Raw genomic sequence first — 23,914 nt, 5'->3', positions numbered from 1 at the left:
TTTTGTGCAGACATATGTTTTCAGCTCGTTTGAGTAAATACCAAGGAGCACAATTGTTCCATCATATGGTATAAGTATATTTAGTTAAAAAAAAACAAAAACGCCAAGCTCTTCCAAAGTGGCTGTGCACTTTTTCGTTCTTATCGAATGAATCAGAGTCCCTGTGGCTCCACATCCTCATCAGCATTTGGTGGCGTCATGGTTTTTTGGATTTTATCTATTCTAATGGGTATGTAGTGATCATATCTCATTGTTGTTTTAATTTGCAAGGCCCTGGTGACTGCGAGGACGGTGGAGTATCTTTTCATGTGTTTTTCATGTGAATATCTTCTTTGGTGAGGTATCTCTTCAGATCTTTTGCCCATTTTTTAGGTGCGTTGTTTATTTTCTTCTTGTTGAGTTCTAAGAGCTCTTTGTATATTCTGGATACGAGTCTTTTATCAGATACATGTTTGACAAATATTTTCCCCCATTCTGTGGCTTGTCTTTTCATTCTCTTAACAGGGATGCCCTTTTCAGAGCAAATGGTCTTAGTTTTAATGACGTCCAATTTATCGATTTGTTCTCCTCTAACAGCTTGGAGCTTCCTCCGGGGCCCTGAACGCACTGGTCTGTCATCATCCTCAGACCTTTCCCTGAGGTCCCTGACATCCAAGTCATGCCTCCTCCAGTGGACCAGCTCTCCCACAACCCCTGGGGCAGGGAATGTCTACATCCCCTTCAGTCCGCTCAAAGCAGAGGCATCAGAGTTGTTTCCATCCCCTTGGCAGGGATGTGTGTGGACCCCACCTGTCTGGTGCCTGCCCAGGGCTTCGGACTCTCCTCCCCCACTGTCACACCCACCACCCCCTCCAGCACTGGGATCCAGCCTGTTGCCCTGGGGGTGGCGGGTGGGCGCTTCTCCCTCCTTTCCCATCTCTGAATCCCTCTATTTCCTCAACCCTACCGGTAAAATCAGGGTAAAGGTAGCTGGCTATCCTGGAAGCGGCTGTCCTCCCCATCTCTCTGGGGGCAGAGACAGACAGGTGGCAGACTGTCCCTACCTGTGCCACTTTATTTCTCTCTCTTCCTTGCAGCAAGCACACGTGCGTCCCAGCTCCGACCACAGTCCCCTGTGTCTTGGTCTGCTCAGGCTGCCGTCACAAACGCCATAGAGTGGGCAGCTTAAACAACAGACATTTATTTCTCACAGTCTGGGGGCTGGGACATCCAAGGCGCCGGCAGATTCTGCGTCTGGTGAGATCCTACCTCCTGCTTTGCAGATGGTCACCTTCTCACTGTGTCTTCGCGTGGTGGAGAGAAGCTCCTCCTCGGACACCGGGGCTCCACCCTCGTGACGTCATCTAGACCGAAATCCCTCCCAAAGTCCCCACCTCCTAATTACCACCACACTGGATGGGTAATTGGTAACCTCCTAATTACCATCACACTGGAGGGTCAACATATGAATTTGGGGTGGACCCAAACATTCAGTCCATAACACCCCGCAACTCTGAGTGTGTGGTCACTGGAAAGGCGTCTGTGGCCACACCAGTCACCTGCACGCGTGCAATGCCCCTTGGAGGAATCTCAGACATTTAGGGCTTGGAAGGCTGAGCCTCCTCGTCCCTGCAACCTGACCAGGAAAATCTCCACCGAACGTCAGGCAAGCACAAAATGAGATATTAGCAAACACAGCGCTTACTGTCCACGCGCTTCACGTACTTCTGTTGTCACGCTTATGCCTCCCAACAGTCCCCTGGGGTGGGTACTATTAGGCCCATTTTACAGATGAGGAAACAGACAGAGACGCTGAGGAACTCGGCCAAATTCACAGAGACAGCGGAAAGGAGAAGCCAGGTTTCAAGCCCACATCGCTGAGTCCCTGAGTCCAGAGTCCGGGCTCTTTAACCACTAAGCTTAGGCTGCTCCCCTCAAGCCGCTCAGGTCGGAGTTGGGGAAACTGAAGCCTGGGAAAATCAAGTTCACACAGCTCTCCGAGAGGGTTGGCTTCCTTGTCATGGAATTCTGGAGCTCTGAGGTTTCAAAATGGAAGCTAGGGTCTTCGCAGACCCCCAGAAATGGGGGTGGGTGGGAAAGTGGGTGGGGTGGGGTGCGGGAGCAGGAGGGGGAAGCTGAGGCCGGAGTGGGTTGGCAGGACTCCAGGCAAGCCTGTGCCTTCCACTGGACGGGGGCGGAGGGGGGTCGCAGTCAGGAAGGAGGCCCTCTGTGGAAGTGCTGCTGGCCCCAGGGGGTCCCCGGAGACCTCTGAAGAGGGGGAAGTGGGAGGGGCGGGAGGGGACAGAGCAGCCCTACCCCACCCCCACCCCTGCACAGAGGCCTTCTCTGAGCAAAATGAGTGGCAAGTCTCAAGGCCAGAACCAGAACCAGGATTGTCCTCAGGGACCTGAGGAAGCGGGCAAGGGCTTTGCAAAGGCCCTCCCCAATCCCTCTGTGACAGAGGAGGAAACTGAGACCCAGACAGGAGGAGGGGCCTGCGCAGCTCGAGGAAAGTTACAACAGAGCCCCTATTTGGGGTGTATGTGTGCGCCTGAGTGCGCGTGCGCGCGTGCAGGGGGGACAGGCAGTTGGCATGGATAATAAAGGGTTGGGGTCTTTGAGTTTTTGCAACAATCCTAGTTACCCCCCAGCCCTCTTGACCCCCAGCTTTCTTGCCCTGCCGGCCGGTCCCTATTCCTACCGGGAATTCATGTGCAAGAACACAGCGACTATGATAGGTCTCTTATACAGAGAGAGGCTCCAGGCCCCTCCACATTCAGGGGAGCGCGCAGGCCAGCTCCCCAGCTCGGCTCCTCCAGCGCACCCCCCCCGCCCCGCCCCGCCTGAGGACAGGGGAGGTGCGGGGAGACCAGGCCCCGCCCCCAGGGCAACCCAGCCCTCTCTCCGCCCCTCCCCCCGCCGCCCCAGAGGAGTCTGGGAGGGTCGACAGGGGCACCGACCAAGAGAATCTTGGGGAGGGAAGGTTTCTTCCCCGCCTTGAAGGCCGGTGTGTACGAGGGGGAGTGGGCTGATTTTCTCTGCGTCTCGACCCATGTCAGCGTGGTGCTGGGCCGGGAAATACGGACATTTACATTTAAGAAATTGATCCTTAGATACTGATTTACCACGCTCTCCAAGAAAACAAAGCACGTGGAAGATCGATTTGTATAATCACCCCAGGCAACACCGATTATCACTGGATGGAGAGAAAAAAAATACTGGGAAGGCGGGGCGGGGGCTCCTTTTCACTCTGTATGCTCCTGTGATGTGTGAGTGGTTTTTTTTTTTAAGATTTTATTTATTTATTAGAGAGAGAGAGCTCACAAGCACGGGGAGAGGCAGGAAGAGGGAGAAGCAGGTTCTCCGCTGAGCAAGGAGCCCGATGCGGGACTCGATCCCAGGAGCCCCGGCATCATGACCTGAGCCGAAGGCAGACGCCTAACCACCGAGCCACCCAGGCATCCCGTGAGTGGCTTTTTGTAATGAAAATATATCTGTGAGTTGCTTAACTAATGTTTTGAAACACTAAAATTAAAAAAAAAAGAAACAAACACGTTGATGTTACAATCAAAACTCCCTCTTTCCTCAAAAATAAGAAGAATGTCTGAAAGAATGAGTGGATGGCTCTAGAGCACAAACCTGCTTCCTGCAACTATTCCCCGCACTAGTCCTAACTCTGCACGCACACTCACCCCATAGGACAGCATTGCCAGAGGTAAGAATGGAAATTTCCCGACACTGTATTCTTCCACCCTCTCCACACCCACAGCAGACACTACTAGAGGCTAACAGGTTCCCAGGTGATAATGATGCTGCTGATTCGGGGCCCCCACTGGGTGGACCACTGCTTTAGAGCATGATGTTGTCCTGCTGCCCCCCACTTCCCTGGGCCACGGCTCTGAGGGCTGGAGGGAATTCACTAGAAGCAGATGTGCGCGGCAGGTGGGTACCAGCCATGTCCTTGCGGGCGTGTTCCTGGAGTGGGGATCCGAGCCGAGGAGGGTGGGCCAGGCTTCTCGCTGACTTGGCCTTGCACGTCCCCCTGGGGAGCTGCGGGAAGTCCCTGCACCAGGGGTCCCCTGGTTCAAGTCCCACCCCCACCACATAGGTGAGTCATCTCCATAACTGTCCTAGCTCATGAGGTGGTTGTATGCATGAAGTAAGGCGTGTTTCCATCACACCTCTTTTCTGGTCTGCTTACCTCTCACACCTTTTTCACCAACCAGAGAGCCATTTGGTTTGGGGTGTTGTTCATGAGTTTGGGGGTATAAAAATGGAGTCAAGGGTCAAAATGGAGGTATAGTGCTCGGAATGCACTTCTTTTTTAAAGACTTTTTGTTCATTTGAGAGAGCATAAGCAGGAGGGAAGGGCAGAGGGAGAGAGAGAAGTAGACTCCCCACTGAGCAGGGGGCCCGATGCGGGGCTGGATCCCAGGATCCTGGGATCATGATGTGAGCCGAAGACAGATGCTTAACTGACCGAACCACCCAGGCACTCGCTTTGAATACACTTCTAAGAGGACTTCGCTTTGTGAAAAAGTCTGGGCGGAAGGAACCAGGAGTGTGTGATTCAGAGTCACTGGGGGAGAGAAGAGAAAGCAGAAACCCCCCCCCACCCTACCCCAGCCCACCAGTCCAACAGCATGGCATGGACCAAGACCATCTGGACAATAGAAATGTCCACGGGGGATTTTTATTTATTTATTTTTTAGGGTTTTTTTTTTTTTTTACTTAAAATCAATTTAATTAATATACAATGTGTTATCAGTTTCAGAGGTAGAATTTAGTGATGCGTGTAACACCCAGTGCTCATTACATCACGTGCCCTCCTTCATGCCCGGCACCCAGTTACCCCACCCCCATCCCCCCTCCCCTCCAGCCACCCTCAGTTTGTTTCCTATAGTCAAGAGTCTCTTACAGTTTGTCTCCCTCTCTGCTTTTGTCTTATTTTTTCTTCCCTTCACCTTTGTTCATCTGTTTTGTTTCTTAACTTCCACATATAAGTGGCATCAAATGAACTTTGTCTTTCCCGCGGAGGATTTTTAAATCACTTGCTAAGAGATGTGTACACACCTATGCCATGTTCTCCCTGTAATCTTCAGTAAGATCTACATTGCTTATTGGGATTTTCTGTGGGTGGATTCCTTAGGAAACTGCCAAGAGCTGATGAAGTCTGCGTTTGCTGCTTGAGCTTCCCAAGACAGTTCCCAGAGAAGGTGCAGCTGGAGCAAGGGCGCAGGTGACCCTGGGTGTCAGGTATGCAAAGCAAACAATCTTGAGTGATTCCAATGCCCTGGTCCTCCAGGGCACCCCGATCCCAGCACTGGTCCCCCTGCCACCACTATATCAAGAGGATTTAATGTAAGGTGCTTAAAAGTTAAAAATGTAATTTGTCTGAAGCTCTGGGCTACTTGGTAATGGACAGGCAATGATACACAGTATCTCCCTGAATAGGAGGGCTCTTCTTGCAACATTGGTGCAGATGGGAAACCTAGCCACCCCGCACCTGGAAAAGAGATTCAACCCTAAGAAAAGTGTCCGGAAAGGCAAGGTGTCCCTGGGATCAGTCAAAAGGGCAGTGCCTTGGTGATGGTAGGATGCTGCAAGGGACAGGTAGGGGCCCTCTGTCCTTCCTCTCCCCCTCCTCTTCACTCCTCCTTGTTCCTGGCTGCCAATCACGCAGCCCCTCCTTGCAAGGGACAGCTCTGGGGCTGTCCACGGTCACCAGGCAGCCCGTGGCTACCACACCCAGTACGCGGGCAAAGACGTTAGCTGTTGAAAGAGGAGACTGCAGCCACAGGAGGCCCTCATCAGCTTGTGATTTCCGATTCAGTTAGGCCAAAGCTGATAAGGAGAGGGGGCTGCCCACTAGGGCCACACTGGCTGCCTGCTGCTGAGTGGTGGTCCTGCAGGGGTGGAGTCCCTGGTCCTTATCCTGCACTGGACTTACTCATTGCATTCATTTACTCCCCCATCCATCCGCCCACCCATCCACCCATCCACCGACCCACCCACCCATCCACCTACCCATCCATCCACCCACCCATCCATCCATCCGTCCATCCATCCAACCACCCACCCATCCACCCAACCATGAACCCACGCATCCACCTACCCACCCACCCACCCACCCACCCACCCATCCACCCATCCACCCATCCATCCACCCATCCATCCACCCATCCACCCATCCACCCATCCATCCATCCACCCAACCATGAACTCACCCATCTACCCACCCACCCACCCACCCATCCACCCACCCACCCATCCATCCATCCACCCACCCATCCATCCATTTGTTGTATTTAATGAGCCAAGCATTTTCTTAACAGTCTCTTACCCTGGGACAGATAGGATAATGAGTAAGATCTAGCCTCTGCCTCCCCAGGACTTACTGGGGGAGGGTGGACGGAGGAGGCAGAACTCAAAGATATGAGATAGAATATGATTCCAGTCACATGAGGCAACGTAGAAAAGTACCTATGGCAGGGAGACTGAACCATGGAGCACAGGATCTTCTCCTCCTCCCTCGTCCTCCCTCCTCCCCCCTCGCCCTCCCTCCTCTTCCCTTTTCCTCCTCCCACCTCCTCTTTTTTCTCCTCTTCCTCCTCCTCTTCTGCAGAACCCATTCAAATCCTGGCAGAAAAAAAGACCAGTCACTTCTTTGGTTGCAAGGGACAGAAATCCAACTCAAACTGTCTTACTGAAAAAATGTGGGCAAGAGAATGTATTGGATCACGGAGTCAAACAATTAGGCATCAGGGTTTCAGGCACGGCTGAATCCAGGCATTCAAATGGCACTGTCAGCAGTCTGTCTCTCTCCAGGACCGTTTACCATTAGGCCAAATCAGTTGAGGGCATAGCGACTCTGAGCGTTTCAAAGGTCTAGGAGTGTGTTGAAGATTTCCCAAAGTATTGCTTGATGTCAAAGTGTGAGAAAAAGAAAGACTATGAGGAGCTAGCCAATGGGTCCATATCTTAGAGGTGATCTGCTCCCTGGCACTGCTCCCTCTTAATTGCCAAGGTCAGCAGATGCTTTTGTCGGCCTCCTCCCCTGTGTTCTCTCTGCAGTCTTTGACACTGCTGACCGCCATGTCCTGGACACCCTCCCCTCCCCCAGCTTGCACGGCACTCGGCTGTCCTCCGGCCTCTCTCAGTTGTGTTTTCACTCTCCTGCTGGAGCCAAGAGGACCGAAGGGGACTCTACAGCATACGATCCAGCCTGGAGCTCGGCGGCCGCCGGGACCACTACAGAGCTGCAGGTGTCCAAGACTCCCGGGAGGGGTCGCAGTGACGGGATGACGCCCGGACTTGGGGATCAAGGAACCACCAGCTCAAGACAGGCCTTGCCAATCACACCAAGGAGTCTGGCCGTTCTCCTAAAGATAACAGGGAGCCAGTGAAGGCTGTACTGGGAGCATAAGGTGATCAGATTTGTGTTTCAGCACCAGAGAGGGCCCTTTGGCTGTGAGGTGGAGGCTGGATCAGGCTTCTGTGGCCATTCAGGAGGAGGACAATGGTGGCCTGATGAAGGGGTGACAGCCGTGGGGGTGGAAAAAGGGGACGATTTGCGACATAGGACTTGGTTCCATTGAGATGGAACAGTTGAGGGAGAGAGGTGTTGAGGATGACACTCAAGTTTCTGAATCTGAGATGAGGAGCAGAGAGGTGGGTTTGCAGGGGGTGGGGGAAGAGAGCTTGGTTTTTTTCACATTGAGCTGGAAGTGCTGGATGACCCTCTGGCTGACCGTGTCCGGGGCAGGGACAGTGGGCTTGGTGTGTCGGGAGCTCGGGAGAGAGGTCTGGGCTCCGGGCATCACAGCCCAATCAGCACCAGGGGGGGACTCTATGGAGGTGCCCCCTCCTGCCCCCTCCAAAGAAAGAACCTCCAGTGCTCATGAGTGACCGCAGAGCTTCTGTAGAAAGCAGCCTCACTGCAGGATGTGTTCTGGGAGGAGCTTTGAAGGCCACGGGGAAGGGGAAGGAAGAGGAGGGGACAGAGCCGGGCCTGGGCGACACGGGGCCTTTCTCTGCAGATCTGGAAGCTGCCGTGGAGACTAAAGACATCGGGGTCTCCAGTGCGGGCAGCCTCCCCGGGCAGGACCGTGGGGAGCCAGTCAGCAGAAAGACTTAGGGGAACCCAGTTCTTCCTGAACCACGGTAGGTGCTGGCTGGGGTAAGGTGTCCAGGGAGGAAGCTGGGGGAGGCAGATCCAAGCGGAGCAGATGGAGGGGCCTGGGGGAGGGATTCTGGCAGGGAGCCCTCGAGGGGCTGAGATGCCCCCGGCGCTTATATACAAAAGGCTTTCGGAGAAGGGTTACCGAGATATGTGGCCACTAGGAGCACTGTGCCAAGTTCAGATCATTTAACTCATTTTCACAAGAACTAGGGACCCAGGATCCATGAGAGGACCTCTCCTTTCTTCCCCGAATCCTGTAAGTGCCAATAATAATATAACAGATTACACACGCCCGGGTGCAGCAGAGTATACTCTCCGTCCCGCGGGCTCTCCCGAGCAATCGGAGGTGGGCTGGATATGTGTTTTAGTGCCCGTTTTATAGCTCAGAGAGATGAGGCAAGCTGCCAAGGATTGCAGGGCAGGTAAGCAAGGCGCCAGACTCAGAGTCGGCCTTCTGGCCCCACCCACAGCCCTGCCGGGACATCCTCTGTCCATCCCTCTTCCCCGGGGTGGCAGGTGACCATCATGCCGGGCTGGCTGCTTCTCTCCGCACGCACAATCGAGCAGGAACCCGAGGCCACGCAAGGCCAGGTCTCCGTGCTCGAGCTGGTGTGGCGTTGAGACGCAGCATGAGTGACTGACAGGAAAGTAAAAGGCGTGAGGGCCCTCGATGAGGGCAGGCAGGTACGCAGGTGACCTTGGGATGTGGGATGGGGGCGCGGGGCTCTGCAGGAGGCGGCACGTGAGCCTTGAAGGGCAGGGAGGGTCTGTGTGCAGAGACAGCAAGCATCCCAGTGGGGAGCAAGGTGTGCAAACCCACAGAGCAGGAGAGTACGGTGTGGAGGAGGGCATTACGGGAAAGCACAGCTCTTGACTCCCTTTGGCTGCTTAGAGGGCTTGCAGGAGCCTTCTCCACGCCTTCCCTTCCCCTAAGAGGTTCCTGAGCACCCTCCTGTTTAGTCCTGGCAGTAATCCTACGAGGTAGGTGCTATTATTAGCCCTCCTTTAAAGATCGGGAGGCTGAGGCACAAGGGTCCTAAGCAACGAGCCCAAGATGTCGCAGCAATAGAGAAGATTAGAACCCAGGCAATCCAGCACCAAATGCCATCAGCCCAGCCACTTTGCCACACAGCCCCTCCCCGCAGCCCGCTCCTTGGCTGCCGTGGTGGCTGTGAATCTGGTCCCCCGTGAGATTCCTCCCCGGCACACCCCCCGCCCCCCACGCCCCAGCCCCCGCAGAACAATGCTCTCCTTCCCCCACCCCTCACCGCCCAGACTGGCCTCCCTCACATCCAGGTGTTTCCTCCCCCGCCAGCGGCAGACACAGCAGGGGAAACAGGCCTGCCCCATCCCCAGGGGACAGCTGCAAGCAGGGCCCCCACGTCCCCGGCGCCTCGGGAATCTAGAAAGCCCAAGTGGGCCTCATGGGATGAGGGATGAGGGTTGAGGACTCCGAGCTCGGCATTTCTACTGTGAGTCCGCTACTCACATGCTCTGAACCAAAGAACCGGGTGTGTTGTCCGGCAAGTATGACTTTCTCCACGGAGGCAAAGGTCAGAGTACTGGAAATAGCATCTGTCCCCAAAACTCAGGGGTTCTGAGGCAGCATTGGTGGGAGGAGAAGGAAGTGGGTTTGGTGGCAGGGAATTCCCTTTTCCCAGTGCCAGAGTTGGGGGCGGACGACAGGTGGGCCACAGAGCTACCATCTTGGGAAACTCTGTGTCTTTGTTCCCGGATTGTAGGCCTGGAGGGCTGGCCGCAGGGAGGGTGCGCGGTGGGTTCTGTGTAAAGAGCCTGGCCTAGAAGCCAGCAACGGTGGTGGTGGGGGGGTGGGGGGGTGCTGGGGGTGCCGGGGTGGGCAAGGGATCATCGGAAGCCAGGGTCTTCACTGCTGGAACACCAGCCCCGAGCCAGGCCTCCCCAGATCCTCCTCTGAACCCTGCTTCCTTGAGTCCTTCCTGTAGCTAGAAGTCTTCCCCACCTGGTCTTGCACCAGCCATGGGCTGGGAACAGCAGTAGGGAACGGGCTCCCATTGGCTTCTTCCCGCTGCGTCCCCTACAGCCACCGCTGTGGTTCTGTGGTGGGTCCCGGGGTGTGTTTCACCCCAAGGCAGTGACCAGCTGGTGTTTGCACCTGCTCTGAGGACCATTTATCGTGAATGTTCTGTATTTAAGGAATAATGCCCTCCGAGTCCCAAGTGACTCATTCATCTCGTGCCCCTGATCTTGCCCCTATGTCAAGAATTGTGAAGCGCCTAAGATTTCCCCCTCCTTGTAACTGTTCGGTTAGCCAGTCACAGTTTCGCCAGCAGAAAACATAAGACTCTAGAGTCCAAGACGAAGGACTTGAATGACTCAGGGCGTGACAAGCACGTGAGCATCAGGCTGGAGCGTCTCGGGCAGATCTGGCCCCGCTCACTCCCGTGCCTTCACATGTTTCCACCCAGAGCTCACCTCCTCAGTGAGACCTCCCTGAGCAACCTCCCAGAAACCTCACCCCCAGCTCTGGAGCCTCGCATTCCCCTGCCCTGCCTTGCCCTTACAGCACTGACCGTCTGCTAATATACGACTTAATTCCCGAGTCTATCGTCCATCCCCTGCGTGCTCACTACACACCCTGTAGAGCGAAGACTTTATGAGAGCAGGTGTTTTTGTCTATTTTAAATTATGCCATTTCCCCAGGACCTGGAATGGTGTCTCACATCTAGAAGGGGCTGAATGAAGGAATGAGTGAGTGAATCCATCCATTTCTTGGGTCCCCCACTGAAGCCCTGGTTTTCCTACCCGTGTCTGCAGGACAGTGTCTGGTACACAGCAAGTGTCTGGTACACAGCAAGGCTCAGTAGAGGAGACACTGAATGGACACTGGGGGGTGGGGGCAGGGCAGGGTGAGAGGCGGCCCACAGGGACTGGGGGGCTTCTCCCTGGTGGTGGGGGTTCACCCCGGGCTGCGCTCCCTGCTGCCGACACCAGCTGCTGAGAATCTTCCCGACTGGTGGCAGAGGCTGATGTGTTCCTTTCCTGTGCTGCCTCGTTCTTGTGGTGACTGGGGGAGCCGGGAAAGGGCGGGGGCACGTGAGTGGAGCCCTGCGGTGCCCCTTTGCTCGGGCAGTGGCACAAAAGCCACAGCGGGACATCGCAGCCTGGGTTGTCCAAGGTGCGGTCTGACCCGGACCCCCATGCCCAGGTGGCAGAGCACGATGTCCTTCTCACTGTTGTGCTTGGGTCCCCTTCCCATGGGACGGTCATCTCCTTCGCCAGCATTCTGAGCATCAACATAATCTTCATTTCCTGTGCCACTTGTCCAACCAGCCGAGCCCCACAGTCTTGTTTCTGCTCCCTAGCCTGAGAGCGGTTGGGAACAGTGACCCTGTTCTGTCTTCCTACAAGTGCCTGGTGGTCGTTCATTCAATGGCATTTATCGGGGTCCTTCTATTGGTATAAGCAGCGTCAGGTAATGGGGAGCCAGAAGTGAATAAACAGAGTCCCGCCCTCATGGAACATTCTAGCAGAAGCAACCAGTCCATCCACAAATGGGACTCTATACATGGTGCCTAGAGAAGTGGAGAAGCACCCCGTGGGTGTTTGTTGACTGACTCACATGGGCACCGTTGGCAACCCCAGCGCCCAGCTCACAAAATCCATTCTTCTTCTTTTTTTTTAAAGATTTTATTTATTTATTTGACAGAGAGAGAGAGCACAAGCAGAGGGAGTGGCAGGCAGAGGGAGAGGGAGAAGCAGATTCCCTGCAGAGCAAGGAGCCCGATGCGGGACTCGATCCCAGGACCCGGGGATCATGACCTGAGCTAAAAACAGTTGCTTAACCAACTGAGCCACCCGGGCACCCTCTTTTTTTTTTTTCTTTTAAGATTTATTTATTTATTTGAGAGCGAGAACGAGGGCAGGGGAGGGGCAGAGGGAGAGGAGAGAGAATCCCTAGCAGACTCCCCACTGAATATGGAGCCCGACTTGGGGCTCGAGCCCATGACCCATGAGATCATGACCTGCGCTGAAACCAAGAGTCAGACGCTTAACCAACTGAGCCACCCAGGTGGCCCCACAAAAGCCATTCTTTATTAGCTGCTCTTGGAGCATTAGGACTGGAGACACAGCATAGCTCATGTCTGCCTCCAGGGGCCCCACCGGGGCCTGAACGATGCCCCAGACAAGCTCCCGGGCACCAGGGAACAGCTGCGCCTCTGGCCCTCCCCACAGACTGGGCATGCCTGCAGGTTGTTGCCGTGTGGAACGGGGGGCCCTGTCTTGCCACATCTCCCCGTTATTCCTTTTATGTAAAAGCTGGGAATCTGGATTTTTATGTGAAATACAACTTTTTAAGAGTTGGCCGCAGATTCAGATCTTCTGAAGCTCTCGCTTCTTCTGGGGTCGGGGGTGGGGGCGATGGCCCAGACGAGGGGTGAGGATGCTGGCTTTTCACTGTAGAGCAGTTTGAACCTTTTCGATTTACTATTGGCGTGGTGGTTCTTCCAAAGGTGCGTTTTATCAATCCACTAGGCAGAGCATGTCACCGGGGCCCCGGTGTGAATCTGTGAAATGGGTTCTTTGTCGGGCGTGTTGCAGACATGGGTCCGTGAGAGTGTCAGTGTGCTGATCTCGGGCCAGGAGCGAGGCAGCTAGGGCTACAATGCCATCCTTAAGAAGTCCTTAAAAAGTCAGGGCCCCCAGTTCGAAGGGCAAGGACCTCGTCTCCCTCATTCATGTCTGAACTCCCACGCCCTTGCCCAATTTTGGCCGCCCGGACTGGACCGTGTTCCACAGATGCTCTTTCATTCGCTCAGCAATGTCAGTCACTCCGAACTCTGCCAGGAACTAAGAAGAGAGCCGCGGGGCCTCTGAGCTGCCCAACTAGAGGTTCCACGTCTGTGGATGGAAGCTTCCTGCTCTTTTCCTGGATCTGTTTTCCTCAGGCTTTGTTTTTGTATTTTACCTACAAGACAATCCCACGTGCTTACCTGGCTTCCCAGCCTTCTGGAAGAGCAGAGATGGCCGAGACACGGTTGCTGCCAACACAGGGGAGCCTTGGTTGGAATTAGAAAGAAACATCCCCTCTGAGCAGACATTCAGGGTAGGATGGAGGCTGCCGTCCTCTGCAGACAGCCCTTGAAATCTTTGGCGTGCTAACAACATGCAACGAGCCCCCCCGTGAGAGTCATCGAGAAAACGGTCGGAGACCTGTTTCGGTGCTAAAACGGGCAAGCTTCATTTCCTAAGAAATGCGTGTCATCGTGAATTGAAGACAGAGGTGATGATGCATTTTGAGTATGACCTGGGTGCTGTTCACTTCCATTTCCTGTCTGGGTGCAAGCTTGTCCCCTGAGGGCTCCCCCGCTGCCTTATGGTCAACAGCCCCAAAGGACAGGAAATAGATTACAGAGGTCCCCTGCAGAGGAGTAAAGGGGGGAGAGCACAGAGCATCTCCGGCACCTGTGCAAGTATATGTTCGTACTGAGGAAATGTTTGGTGAATGAAGGAGTGAGCAAATGAATGAAGAGAAAAATGGATAAGGAGGCTTTCCGACCTTGGTTGTTTACGCTTCTTACAATTTTTATTTTCAGTTAAAGATCCGCCCAGAAGAGCCCCAGTTCTGCACCGCGAGTCCTGAGACAAGCACCTCTTTTAATATATCTCTTTGTGATTTCTTTTCCTTCGAGCATGCTCAATATTCCATATCTGCCGATTCCACCTGGACAGACGCTTACCTGTGTGTTCATTTCATGTTTACTAGGGCAGAGGGTGCCCTGCGAGGTTTGGAGGTAGGAGAAGAAGGAGTGCAGAGGGCAAGGGAGGTGGCTGTGACTTCACACCCTCAGTTGAGATTGAGCTCTAGCCCCGGTTTCATCGTTCATTAGCCATGTGATTTTTGGCAAGATACTTCACCTTTGTTCTGCAGGATGTTTCTTCATCATCTACGGGGCGCTAGCACTGCCCGAGGTGCTAGATGTGCTGTGGTGAATAGACACAGGAGAGCCCAGTGTTTGTGGAGCTCACCGCTCTAAAGAGTAGCCGAGAAAATTAATCATGAGACAGGAAAACTTTGATACTGATAAATGCTATGAATAAAATAAAAGAGTGTGCTAGAGTATCACCTGGGGAGGGTGGGTGGGGGGTTATTTTAGATAGATTGACCAGGAAAGGCCTCTCTAAGGAGATGACATTTAAAACGAGACCTGAATATTGAGAAGGAGTGCCGCTGTGCAGAGAGGTGTTCCAGGCAGAGGCGTGCAAAGGTCCTGAGGCGGGTCTGGGAAGTGTGAGTAGCACAATGAGCCATGAGGTGAGAGCCTGGTGAGCCAGAGGGAGAGGGGAAGGACCTGAAGCTGGAGAGCTGCACTGGAGAAAGACGAGGCAAGATTTAGGCAGGATGAGGAGTGGGGAGTTATTCTGAGATCTAAGAGAAGCCTTTGGTGGGCTTTAATCAAGGACTGGGTTGTAGGGAGTGGATACAGGGGGACTTACTGAGGGAACGGCCATGATCTGAGCAAGAGGTGACAATGGTAGCTTGGTCCCCATGCATCGGGCAGAGATTATCGTGATCATTCTTTTTTTTTTTTTAAGATTTTATTTATTTATTTGACAGAGAGATAGTGAGAGAGGGAACACAAGCAGGGGGAGTGGGAGAGGGAGAAGCAGGCTTCCTGCTGGGCAGGGAGCCCGATGCGGGGCTCGATCCCAGGACCCTGGGATCATGACCGGAGCCGAAGGCAGATGCTTAACCAACTGAGCCCCCCAGGCGTCCCTATCATGATCATTCTTAACCACAGCTAGTAGAGGGGGACCTGGGAATCCAACGTCTTGGGTCCCACTTGGGAATTTTCTCTTGGCCTCCCCGCATCACTGGGTCTGGAGTCAGGGTCTGTCCTGTCCCCACCGTGCGGTGGCTCAGACCACCCCACGTTGCCATTTCCAGCCCCTCCCCCCAGACTGGGGACACCCCAGGGTCAGCCACACACTCTCATCCATGGTTGGATCTTCAGGTTTGCGTTTTCACAATTCCTGCAGATTTCAATGTCTAGTCTCACCCACAAAAACACACCACGGAGCCTTTTCGGAAAGAATGAGCAGCATGAATGCTCAACGCATTCCTCTTTGGCAGAGTTTTGGGTCCTTCATCTCTACAACCAGCTCTTTTTCGAAATTTTGTCACGAAGCAGTTTGACATTCTACCTGGCGCTTTGGGGCACCCATCTCACCAAGGGGGAGGCTGTAGCTCTGAGAGGCCAGTGACGAGCCCCACCAGTGCCCAGGAAGGGAGAGAAGGGAAATTATTTTAACAGTTCTATTGTGGTTTTTCGTTTTTAAGTTACCCAGCTTTTAAGTTAACACACACAGGGCAACATGATGGCAGTCTTCCTAAGTTGGGTGGTGGGCTCACAGGTGTCCATTTTATTGTTAGGCTTCACAACGTACATATATGTTAGCTCGCTCTTGGGCACCATCTGTTCCATAATAAAAATAAAGCCAGACATCGTATTAGGAAGTCAGAAGATGTAGAAAAGCATTACAAGGAAAATTATCTGTGATCCCAGTGTCTATGGGTAAGTGATATCATGCGCACGTGCACACACACACGCAGAGTATAAACAGACAGAAGATACAGGTAAACTGGGCAAATCTGAATAAGGAGGTTTGATGTCGATGTCCTGGCTATGATACCGTCCTGTGGTTTCACGAGATGCTATCACTGAGCAGACCGGGTAAAGCGTACGTGAGATCTCTTCTTACCATTGCAGGTGAATCTGCAATGATCTCAAAATGAAAAGTTTAACTTTCAAAAAGATAGCAGCTCTTTCTTTCTTTCTTTTCAAACGTAACTACAATACTATGATCTCCCTCCCCGCAAATCTCTGTAGTGTTTACATTCCCACTTGCCTCTGTGTGGTAGTTTTTGTAATAGTTTGAATTGGGATCTAAACAAGATACGCACATCGCCTTGGTTGATTAAAGTCTCTTCAGTCCCTGTGAATTCCTAGCCACTCCCCACCCAACACCATTCATTTCCATGTGTGTTCTCACCGCCACCCCATCTTCCTTGCAATTAATTTGTTAAGAGAGAACAGGGTGTGTGTCCTGCAGAGGTTCTCAGAGTCTGGTTTTTGCATCCTGGTAGTATGTGTCCGCGTATTCTGTATTTTTCATAAATTGGTCATCGGATGTAGAGGCTTGTTTGCTTTTAGAATTTATAAAACATGCACAAGTTTTAAAAATTCCTTTTCTAGAATGTCCTATAAATGGAAACATACAGCGTGTAACCATTTGAACCTGGCTTCTTTTACTCAGCATGAGATTCACACATGTTGTTGTATATAAGAATAGCTCCTCTCTTTGTATCAGCAAGTATCCCACCGTATGAATGTATCAGTTTGCTTGTCCTTTCACCCTTGAAGGCATTAGGTTGTTTCCAGTTTGGGGCCGTTATGAACAGAGCTGCTGTACCTACCCATGAACAGGTTTTTGTGTGAAATTGTCATTCTTCTACAGGAAGTCGTTAGGACTGGGATTTCAGGATCACATAGTAAGCGATGTTTAACTTTATGAGACATTGCCAGACTGTTTTCCAAAATGGTAGTGCTATTTTGCATTCCCACCAGTAATGTGTGAACATTCCTGTTCTCCCCCATCCTCTCCAGCATTTTGTATTGTCACCACTAAATTTTGGGCATTCTGATGGTTGTATGGTGGTATCTCCCGGTTTTAATCTGCATTTCCCTGATGACAAATAACATGCATTTTTTTTTTCTTGTGCTTACTTGCCATCCACATATCTTTTTGGATGAAACTGTTTAAACAAATATTTTTCCTGCTTGGGGATATTATTTGTTTTCTTACTGTTGAGTTTTGAGAGTTCTTTATGTGTCATGGATACAAGTTCTTTGTCAGATATGTGATTTGAAACTATTTTCTCCAAGTCTGTACTTTATCTTTTCATTTTCTTAAAGCTACTTTTTGCAAAGCCAAAGTTTTCAATTTTGGCAAAGTCCAATTTATCAATTTTTTCCTTTATGGATCGTGCTCTTGGTATCATATCTAAGAATTCTCTCTAACCCAAGGTCTCAAAGACTTTTTCCTATGTTTTCTTCTAAACCTTTTATAGTTTTACCTTTTACATTCAGATCTGTGATACATTTTAAGTTCACTTTGCTTTGAGATGTGGGATTTAGGTTGAGGTACTTTGGTTTTTTTGCATATTGATGATTGATTGATTGTTCCAGACCGTTTGTTGGAAAGGCATATCCTTCCTCATTGACTTGTCTTTGCAACTTTGTAAAAAATCAATTGGCTGTTTCAATGTGGGTCTATTCCTGGACACTCTGTTCTGTGTCTTGGATCTGTGTCTAGTCCTTCACTAATAATTTTATAGTTGTTCTTAAAATAGGGAGATGAGTCCTCAATTTTTTTTTCAAAAATTTTTTGGCTCTTTCAGTTCTTAGAAATTTTAGAATCTGGGTGCCTGGGTGGCTCAGTTGGTTAAGCGACTGCCTTCGGCTCAGGTCATGATCCTGGAGTCCCGGGATCGAGTCCCACATCGGGCTCCCTGCTAATCAGGGAGTCTGCTTCTCCCTCTGACCCTCGCCCCTCTCATGTGCTCTCTCTCTCTCTCTCAAATAGATAAATAAAATCTTGAAAAAAAAAGAAAAAAAGAAATTTTAGAATCTGCTTATCTTCAAGCTATAAAAGAAATCTGATATTTTTATTGGAATTATATTAAATCTATAAACCAATCGGGGAGAATTGACATCTCAACTATGTTGGGTCTTCCAGATCATAAACAGTGTGTGTCTCCATTTATTTCGGTGTTCTTTGCTTTCTTTCATCAGCATTTTGTGGTTTTCATTGGACAGATCCTATACATGTTTTGTTAGCTTTATTTCTCTCTTTTTGTAAAGTATTTCTCTGTCTCTTTTTTTTCTTTTGGAGCTATTTTAAATGGCATTGTGTTTTAAATTTTGGTTTCCAGTTGTTCATTTTCAGCATATATAAATATGTCTGGTGTTGTATGCTGACAATATATCCTGTGATCCTGGCAAACTCACTTATTAGTTCTAGGAGATTTTTTGGTAGATTCTGAGGGATTTTTCGATGTACACCTGTTACCTGTGAATAGGGTTGTATTATTTGCAAATAGTTTTATTTCTTCCTTTCTGAGCTGTATACCTCTTTTCCTTTCTTTTTCTACTTTTTTTTCTTTGTCTTACTACACTGGCTTCCAACATTATGTTGATTTGTTGAATAGAAGTGGTGAGAGTGAATGTCCTTGCCTTTTCCTAAACTTTGAGGGGAAATATTCAGGGTTTTTTGCTACTAGGTATGTTAGTTGGGAGGCCTTTTGGTGTAGGCCCTTTATCAGATTAATGAAGTTCCCTTATATTCCTAATTTATTCTAAGTTTTTATCATGAATGTTAAAATTTGTCAAATGTTTTTACTGCATCAATTAATAGGAACATACTGTTTTTCTTTTTTAGTCTTTAATATAATGGATTACACTGATCAACTTTCAAACATTGAACCAGTCTTGGATCCCTGGAATAAACCCCATCAAGTTGTTATACATTATTCTTTTTATATATTGCTGGTTTTAGTTTGCTAATATTTTGCTCAGAATTTTTTTCATATATGTTTATAAGGGATATTGGTCTATTTTCTTTTCTTGTACTCTCTTTGTCTGGTTTTGATATCAGGAGAGTGTTAGACTCCTAAAATGAGTTGGGAAGTGTTTACCCACTTACTTTATTGTTGGGGCCGATGGATTATTTAGAAATGTGTTGCTTAATATCCCAATATTTGGAGATTTTCTAATTATCTTTATGTTACTGATTTCAAGTTTAATTTCATTATAATCAGCAAACCTACTTTGCATAATTCAGTTATTTTAAATTTATTAAGGTTTGTTTTATAACCAAGAGTATTGTCTATCTTGGTGAATGTTTCATGCACACTTGAAAAGAATTTGTATTCTGCTATTGTTGTGTGTAGTGTTCAATGATTGCCTGTTAAATTCAGTTGGTTGATAGTATTATTCAGTTTTTCCATGTCCTTCCTGATTTTCCATCTGCTGGTCCTATCAGTCACTGAGAAAGAACTGTTAAAATCTCCAACTGTAACTGTGGATTTGCCTACTTGTAATTTAGTTTTATTAGTTTTTCCTTTGTGTATTTTGAAGCCCTGTTTTTAGGTGCATACATGTTTAGGATTGTTATAGCTTCTTCATGAATTGACTCTCTTGTCATTATGAAAAGCAATAAGAAGCTTATTCCTGGCAATAGTCCTTGCTTTGAAATCTACTTTGTCTCATACTAATACAGCTACTTCGGCATTCTTTTGATTAATATTCAAGTAGTATATATTTTTTTCTGTTCTTTTGCTTACCTATGGCATTATATTTGAAGTAAATTTATTGTAAACAGCATAGAGTTGGTTCTGGTTTTTTAAAATACTGACAGTCTATGTCTTTTAATTGGTGTGTTTAGACTATTTAGATTTACTATAACTATTGATATGTTTTTATTCAGGTCTGCCACTTTATTATTCATCTTCTGTTTGTTATTTTTGGCTTTTGTTCCTCTGATAGAGGGAAGAAAGCATTAAGGATTCTTCCCATGCCCTTGGAACTATAGTTCCTCTAGTCAGAGGGAAGAATTTCCCTTTTTCAGAATTTTAGGCCCCTGCATGGCCACCAGTGCCATCACCGTCGCTGCTATTGTTATTACAAGATTGCCTGCGGGATATGGAAGGAGGAATTGCAAAGGAAAAAGTAAATTCCCCCATCTCTCCAATCCTTTGGGGACCCTTTTTTTGATCCTCAGACCAGAAAGAGAGGCTTTTCTTCTAGCTCTTTCTGTCTGCCCTAAGTGTGCACTTGTGAGTTTCAGGCTGTCTTTGTGTCCAGGCCAGGGTATAATGGGGAGGGGGGACGTGCAGAAAACTCATTGTCAGATTGTTCACGTTCTGGTTTTCTTCCCCATTCTGCCTGATACCATTTACTTTTCAGAATCCTCAGATAGCCGTTCCCTGCATACCGTCCAGAGTTTTTAGTTGTATTGAGTGGGAGAGTTACAGCCAAGTATTACTTACTCCATGTTAACTAGAACCAGGACCTCCTCCAATGTCAAGTTTTGATGTTCAGTTTTTCCTGGCTTTTTACAATGCATCTGAGCAAATTTAGAAATATACTTTTTAAAATTAATGTGTTAGAAAGGTGTTAATTGTTTTGTTACCTAGTGTTTAAAATGAATACTTCTGAAAATCTTTTAAATTCAATAAATGTATCATTTTTATGTCTGCTTAGTATTCCATTGCACAAGTAACTTTTATTTGCTTAGTTGACGCTCTGTCATTGGGCCTTTAAGTTTCTTCTGTTTTTCTCCCTTTTTAAACAATATTTCAATGGACATTGTTATATACTTTCCTTATGCACTCATCCAATTATTTCCTTAGGAGAAATTCCTAATAGTGGAGTTGCTTGGACAAAAAGTAGACACATTTTGAATTTTGATGTTATTGCCCAACTACCCTCCAGAAAATTTCCGCTCTCACAGTTGAGTACAGAGCAAATTTTTCCGTATCTTCAGCAACAGTTGTTGTTTTTATCTTTTCTAATCTCTGCCAATGGCATATCACATTTTAATATTCCTTTCTATGATTATCAATCATCTGGAATTATTCAGAATACATTATAATTTTAATTCATTGAATTCTATCAGTGATATTTGTTTTATACTTTTAATATTTAATTTCTTATTGTGGCAAAATATCATAAAATTTTCCATTTTAACCATTTTAAAGTGCACAAATTCAGTGTCGCTAAGTGCATTCGCAACATTGCACAATCACCGCTGTCCATTTTCAGAACTTTTTCATCGTCTCTGTACCCACAGAGTAATAATTCCCCATTCCTCCTGCCCCATAGCCCCTGGGCACCTCTGTTTACACTTTCTGTCTTTGTGAATCTGCCTATTGTAAGTGCCCTGTGTAAATAGAGTCAAATAATATTTGTCCTTTTGGCCTGACTTATTTCACTTAGCATGATGTTTTCAAGGCTCATCTATGTGGTAGCATGTGTCCAAAGTTCATTCCATTTTAAGGTTGAATAATTTTCTTTTGTATGGATATACCACATTTTGTTTATCCATTCAACTGTTGATGGACATTTGGAGTATTTCCAATTTGGGGCCATTTTGAATAATGCTGCTATGAACATCAATATGCAAGTATCTGTTAGAGTCCTTATTTTCAGTTCTTTTGGGTATTTACCTAGGAGTGGAATTTCTCGGTCCTGTGGTAAATCTATGTTTAACTTTTTGAGGAGTCACTGTACTCTTTTCCACCACAACTGCACCATTTTAAATTCCAACCAGCAACGCACCAGGTCTAATTTCTTCACATCCTTGTCAACACTTATTATTGTCTGTCGTTTTTTTTAAATAGCTGTCCCAGTGAGTGTGGAGTGCTTCATCTATTTTTTAAACGATCTTTATTAGATTTTGCTATCAAGGATAAGTTGACTTTTTCAGAGAATCTTTCCTTCTTTCTCTATGCTTTCGAACAGTTGAAATAGCTTAACATTTTTTTCTTCACTGGTTTGAGAGAGCTTCTCAGAGGAACCATCTGAGACATAAATCACCTGTTTTTAAAGAGATTTATTTGTTTATTTTAGAGAGAGCGCGTGTGTATGAGTGGGGGTGGGGCAGAGGGGGGGAGAGAGAGAGAGAGAGAAAGAGGGAGGAAGAGAATCTCAAGCAGACTCCACACTGAGCGCAGAGCCTGATGCGGGGCTTGATCTCACGACCCTGAGATCATGACCCGAGCCGAAACCAAGAGTGGGACACTTAACCAGTTGAGCCGCCCAGGTGCCCTGACATATATCATTTTTTAAGAACTAATTCTTTGACAGCTTTCTTTATTTCTTCACTGCTCACTAACATGAGCAGTTTTGCTAACTCTTCTGGAGCCTTTTGTGTCATTTTTATTTCCCTAGAAAACCATGTGTGAGATAGAGAGTTCATATTTTTTTTGCTACAAATAAACATATATCACATATCATATACATGTACATATATGGTATGCATGTATGTTATCGTTTTAAATCATTGCCAATGGCATATCACATTTTAATATTCATTTCTATGATTATCAATAGGCTACAATTATTCAGAGTACGTTATATTTTATTCCATTGAGTATATATGACATTTACCATTCCTGATATTTTCTTATTGTTCTCTCTCTCTCTCTCTCTCTCTCAAATAGCTTTCTCAGGCATAGTTTTATTCACTTATTCTTGGATTTGTTCATAGTTCCTCTGCTTTTCAGTTGTGGAGTTTATTGCTCTGGGAAGCAGGCTTTGGGGGTCCCTCCGACTGGGATCATGGTCGGGCAGCCAGGGGTCATGACTAAGGGCGTGCATTTGAGAGCCAGATAGTCTGAGTTCAGTGCTCATTCCTTTACTTACCAGCTCTTTGACCTTGAATCATTATTTAACCTCTGCGTACTTCAATTCCCCCATCCATAGAATGGGGGAGAAGATAGTACCTACATTATAAGGTTAATATGAATATTAAAAAGTTGATTGTCGTTAAGTGTTTAGAAGAGCACCCGGCACGTAGCCAGAACCATAGAAGAATTTCTTAAATAAATCTAGGCTTTCCTCTAACGCACTAGAAGCCTAGGTCCCCTAGGAGCCTCTCCATTCCCCCAGATATACTTTCTGTACCTTTCCACCACTTACACTAACTGCCTTTTATTTTGCAGAACCACCTCTGTGCGGAAAAACAACCACTTTACTTTCCATTCTGCTGTCTGAGACAACCACATCCTCCTCACACATACCCCAGGTTCCCATGGAGAGCTCAGGTCAGTATGATTGGGGGCAGAGGGGTCCAGTGCCCCTGGCTGCATCGCAGGGTAGGCCTCCCTTGCAGGTGAGAAGGCCCCCAGGGCAGGCAGGACCACCTTCACCTTCGCCCCGACCCCCAACTCAGCTGTCCAAATGTGAGAACATCTTGAGAAGTGGACATCCACACACTTGTATGAGCCCCAGCTGCTTGCAGGTCACTGAGCTGGACATTGGGGATAATGACAATAATAGCCAAGATCTGTCACCAAATGCTTGCATTTATTTAACAAAAACCTCTCTAGTGCGTATAGTTTATCAAGTAGTGATAAAAGCAATTGACAAATATTAACTCATTTAGTCTTCATAAGGACCCCATGAGATAGCAGTAATCATTGCTCCCATTTCTCAGAAGGAGAAAGTGAGACCCAGAGGGGACAGGTATTACTTACAAGGCCATACATTGATACTGTATAGTCAAACCAGGATTTGACCCCCACAATCCAGCTCCAGCCCTATGCCCTTAATGATTTCACTGAGGATTGCCCTGCGCATTCATCAGAAGGATTTGTGAGGTACAGTATCAATGTAATTGTCCTCGTTTTACTGAAAGGGAAACAGGCTCAGAGAGGTTAGGTAGTTTGCTCAAAGCTACACAGCTAGTAAGTGGCAGAGCAAAGATCAGAACCAAGGTCTAGCTCATTTCCCAAACCCTTCATGTTCTATCAACCTGGGACAGCAAGGAGAGATGACCCTTCCCTCAAGATGTGTATCACCTAGTGGTCACCCAGGAAGTCCCACAGGACTCCTCACGAGGCTTGACTCTAATGCCCTTGAAGACCCCGATCCCAGGGAAGGGGAGAGCACATCCGGGGCCGGTGCAGCTACCAGGTTACCATCCCTA

The 23,914-nt window shown here is 48.5% G+C and overlaps 1 protein-coding gene across 3 annotated transcripts in view; it reads left to right on the top strand.

Annotated features, from left to right (window-relative positions):
- The first annotated feature begins 5,130 nt into the window (after positions 1 to 5,130).
- The window catches only part of PIK3R6 (phosphoinositide-3-kinase regulatory subunit 6), a 53,775-nt gene continuing 34,991 nt past the window's right edge, over positions 5,131 to 23,914 (top strand). For 2 of the 3 annotated variants that reach the window (XM_025864347.2, XM_025864349.2), the window contains exons 1-4: positions 5,131 to 5,235; positions 7,103 to 7,406; positions 8,019 to 8,142; positions 22,929 to 23,030. In XM_025864347.2, the coding sequence (XP_025720132.1) occupies positions 23,018 to 23,030 (13 nt within the window). In that variant the 5' untranslated portion in view covers positions 5,131 to 5,235; positions 7,103 to 7,406; positions 8,019 to 8,142; positions 22,929 to 23,017. Of the gene's footprint in view, positions 5,236 to 7,102; positions 7,407 to 7,982; positions 8,143 to 22,928; positions 23,031 to 23,914 lie in introns of those variants that run through there. The other variant, XM_025864348.2, reaches the window with a different exon arrangement.

The sequence above is a fragment of the Callorhinus ursinus genome, unplaced genomic scaffold (assembly GCF_003265705.2).
Source record: "Callorhinus ursinus isolate GAN/ISIS: 27379988/994484 unplaced genomic scaffold, GSC_fseal_2.0 scaffold43, whole genome shotgun sequence".
Taxonomy (NCBI): domain Eukaryota; kingdom Metazoa; phylum Chordata; class Mammalia; order Carnivora; family Otariidae; genus Callorhinus; species Callorhinus ursinus.
The sequence above is the reverse complement of the archived record's forward strand: the minus strand, read 5'-3'. Positions and strand labels throughout refer to the sequence as shown.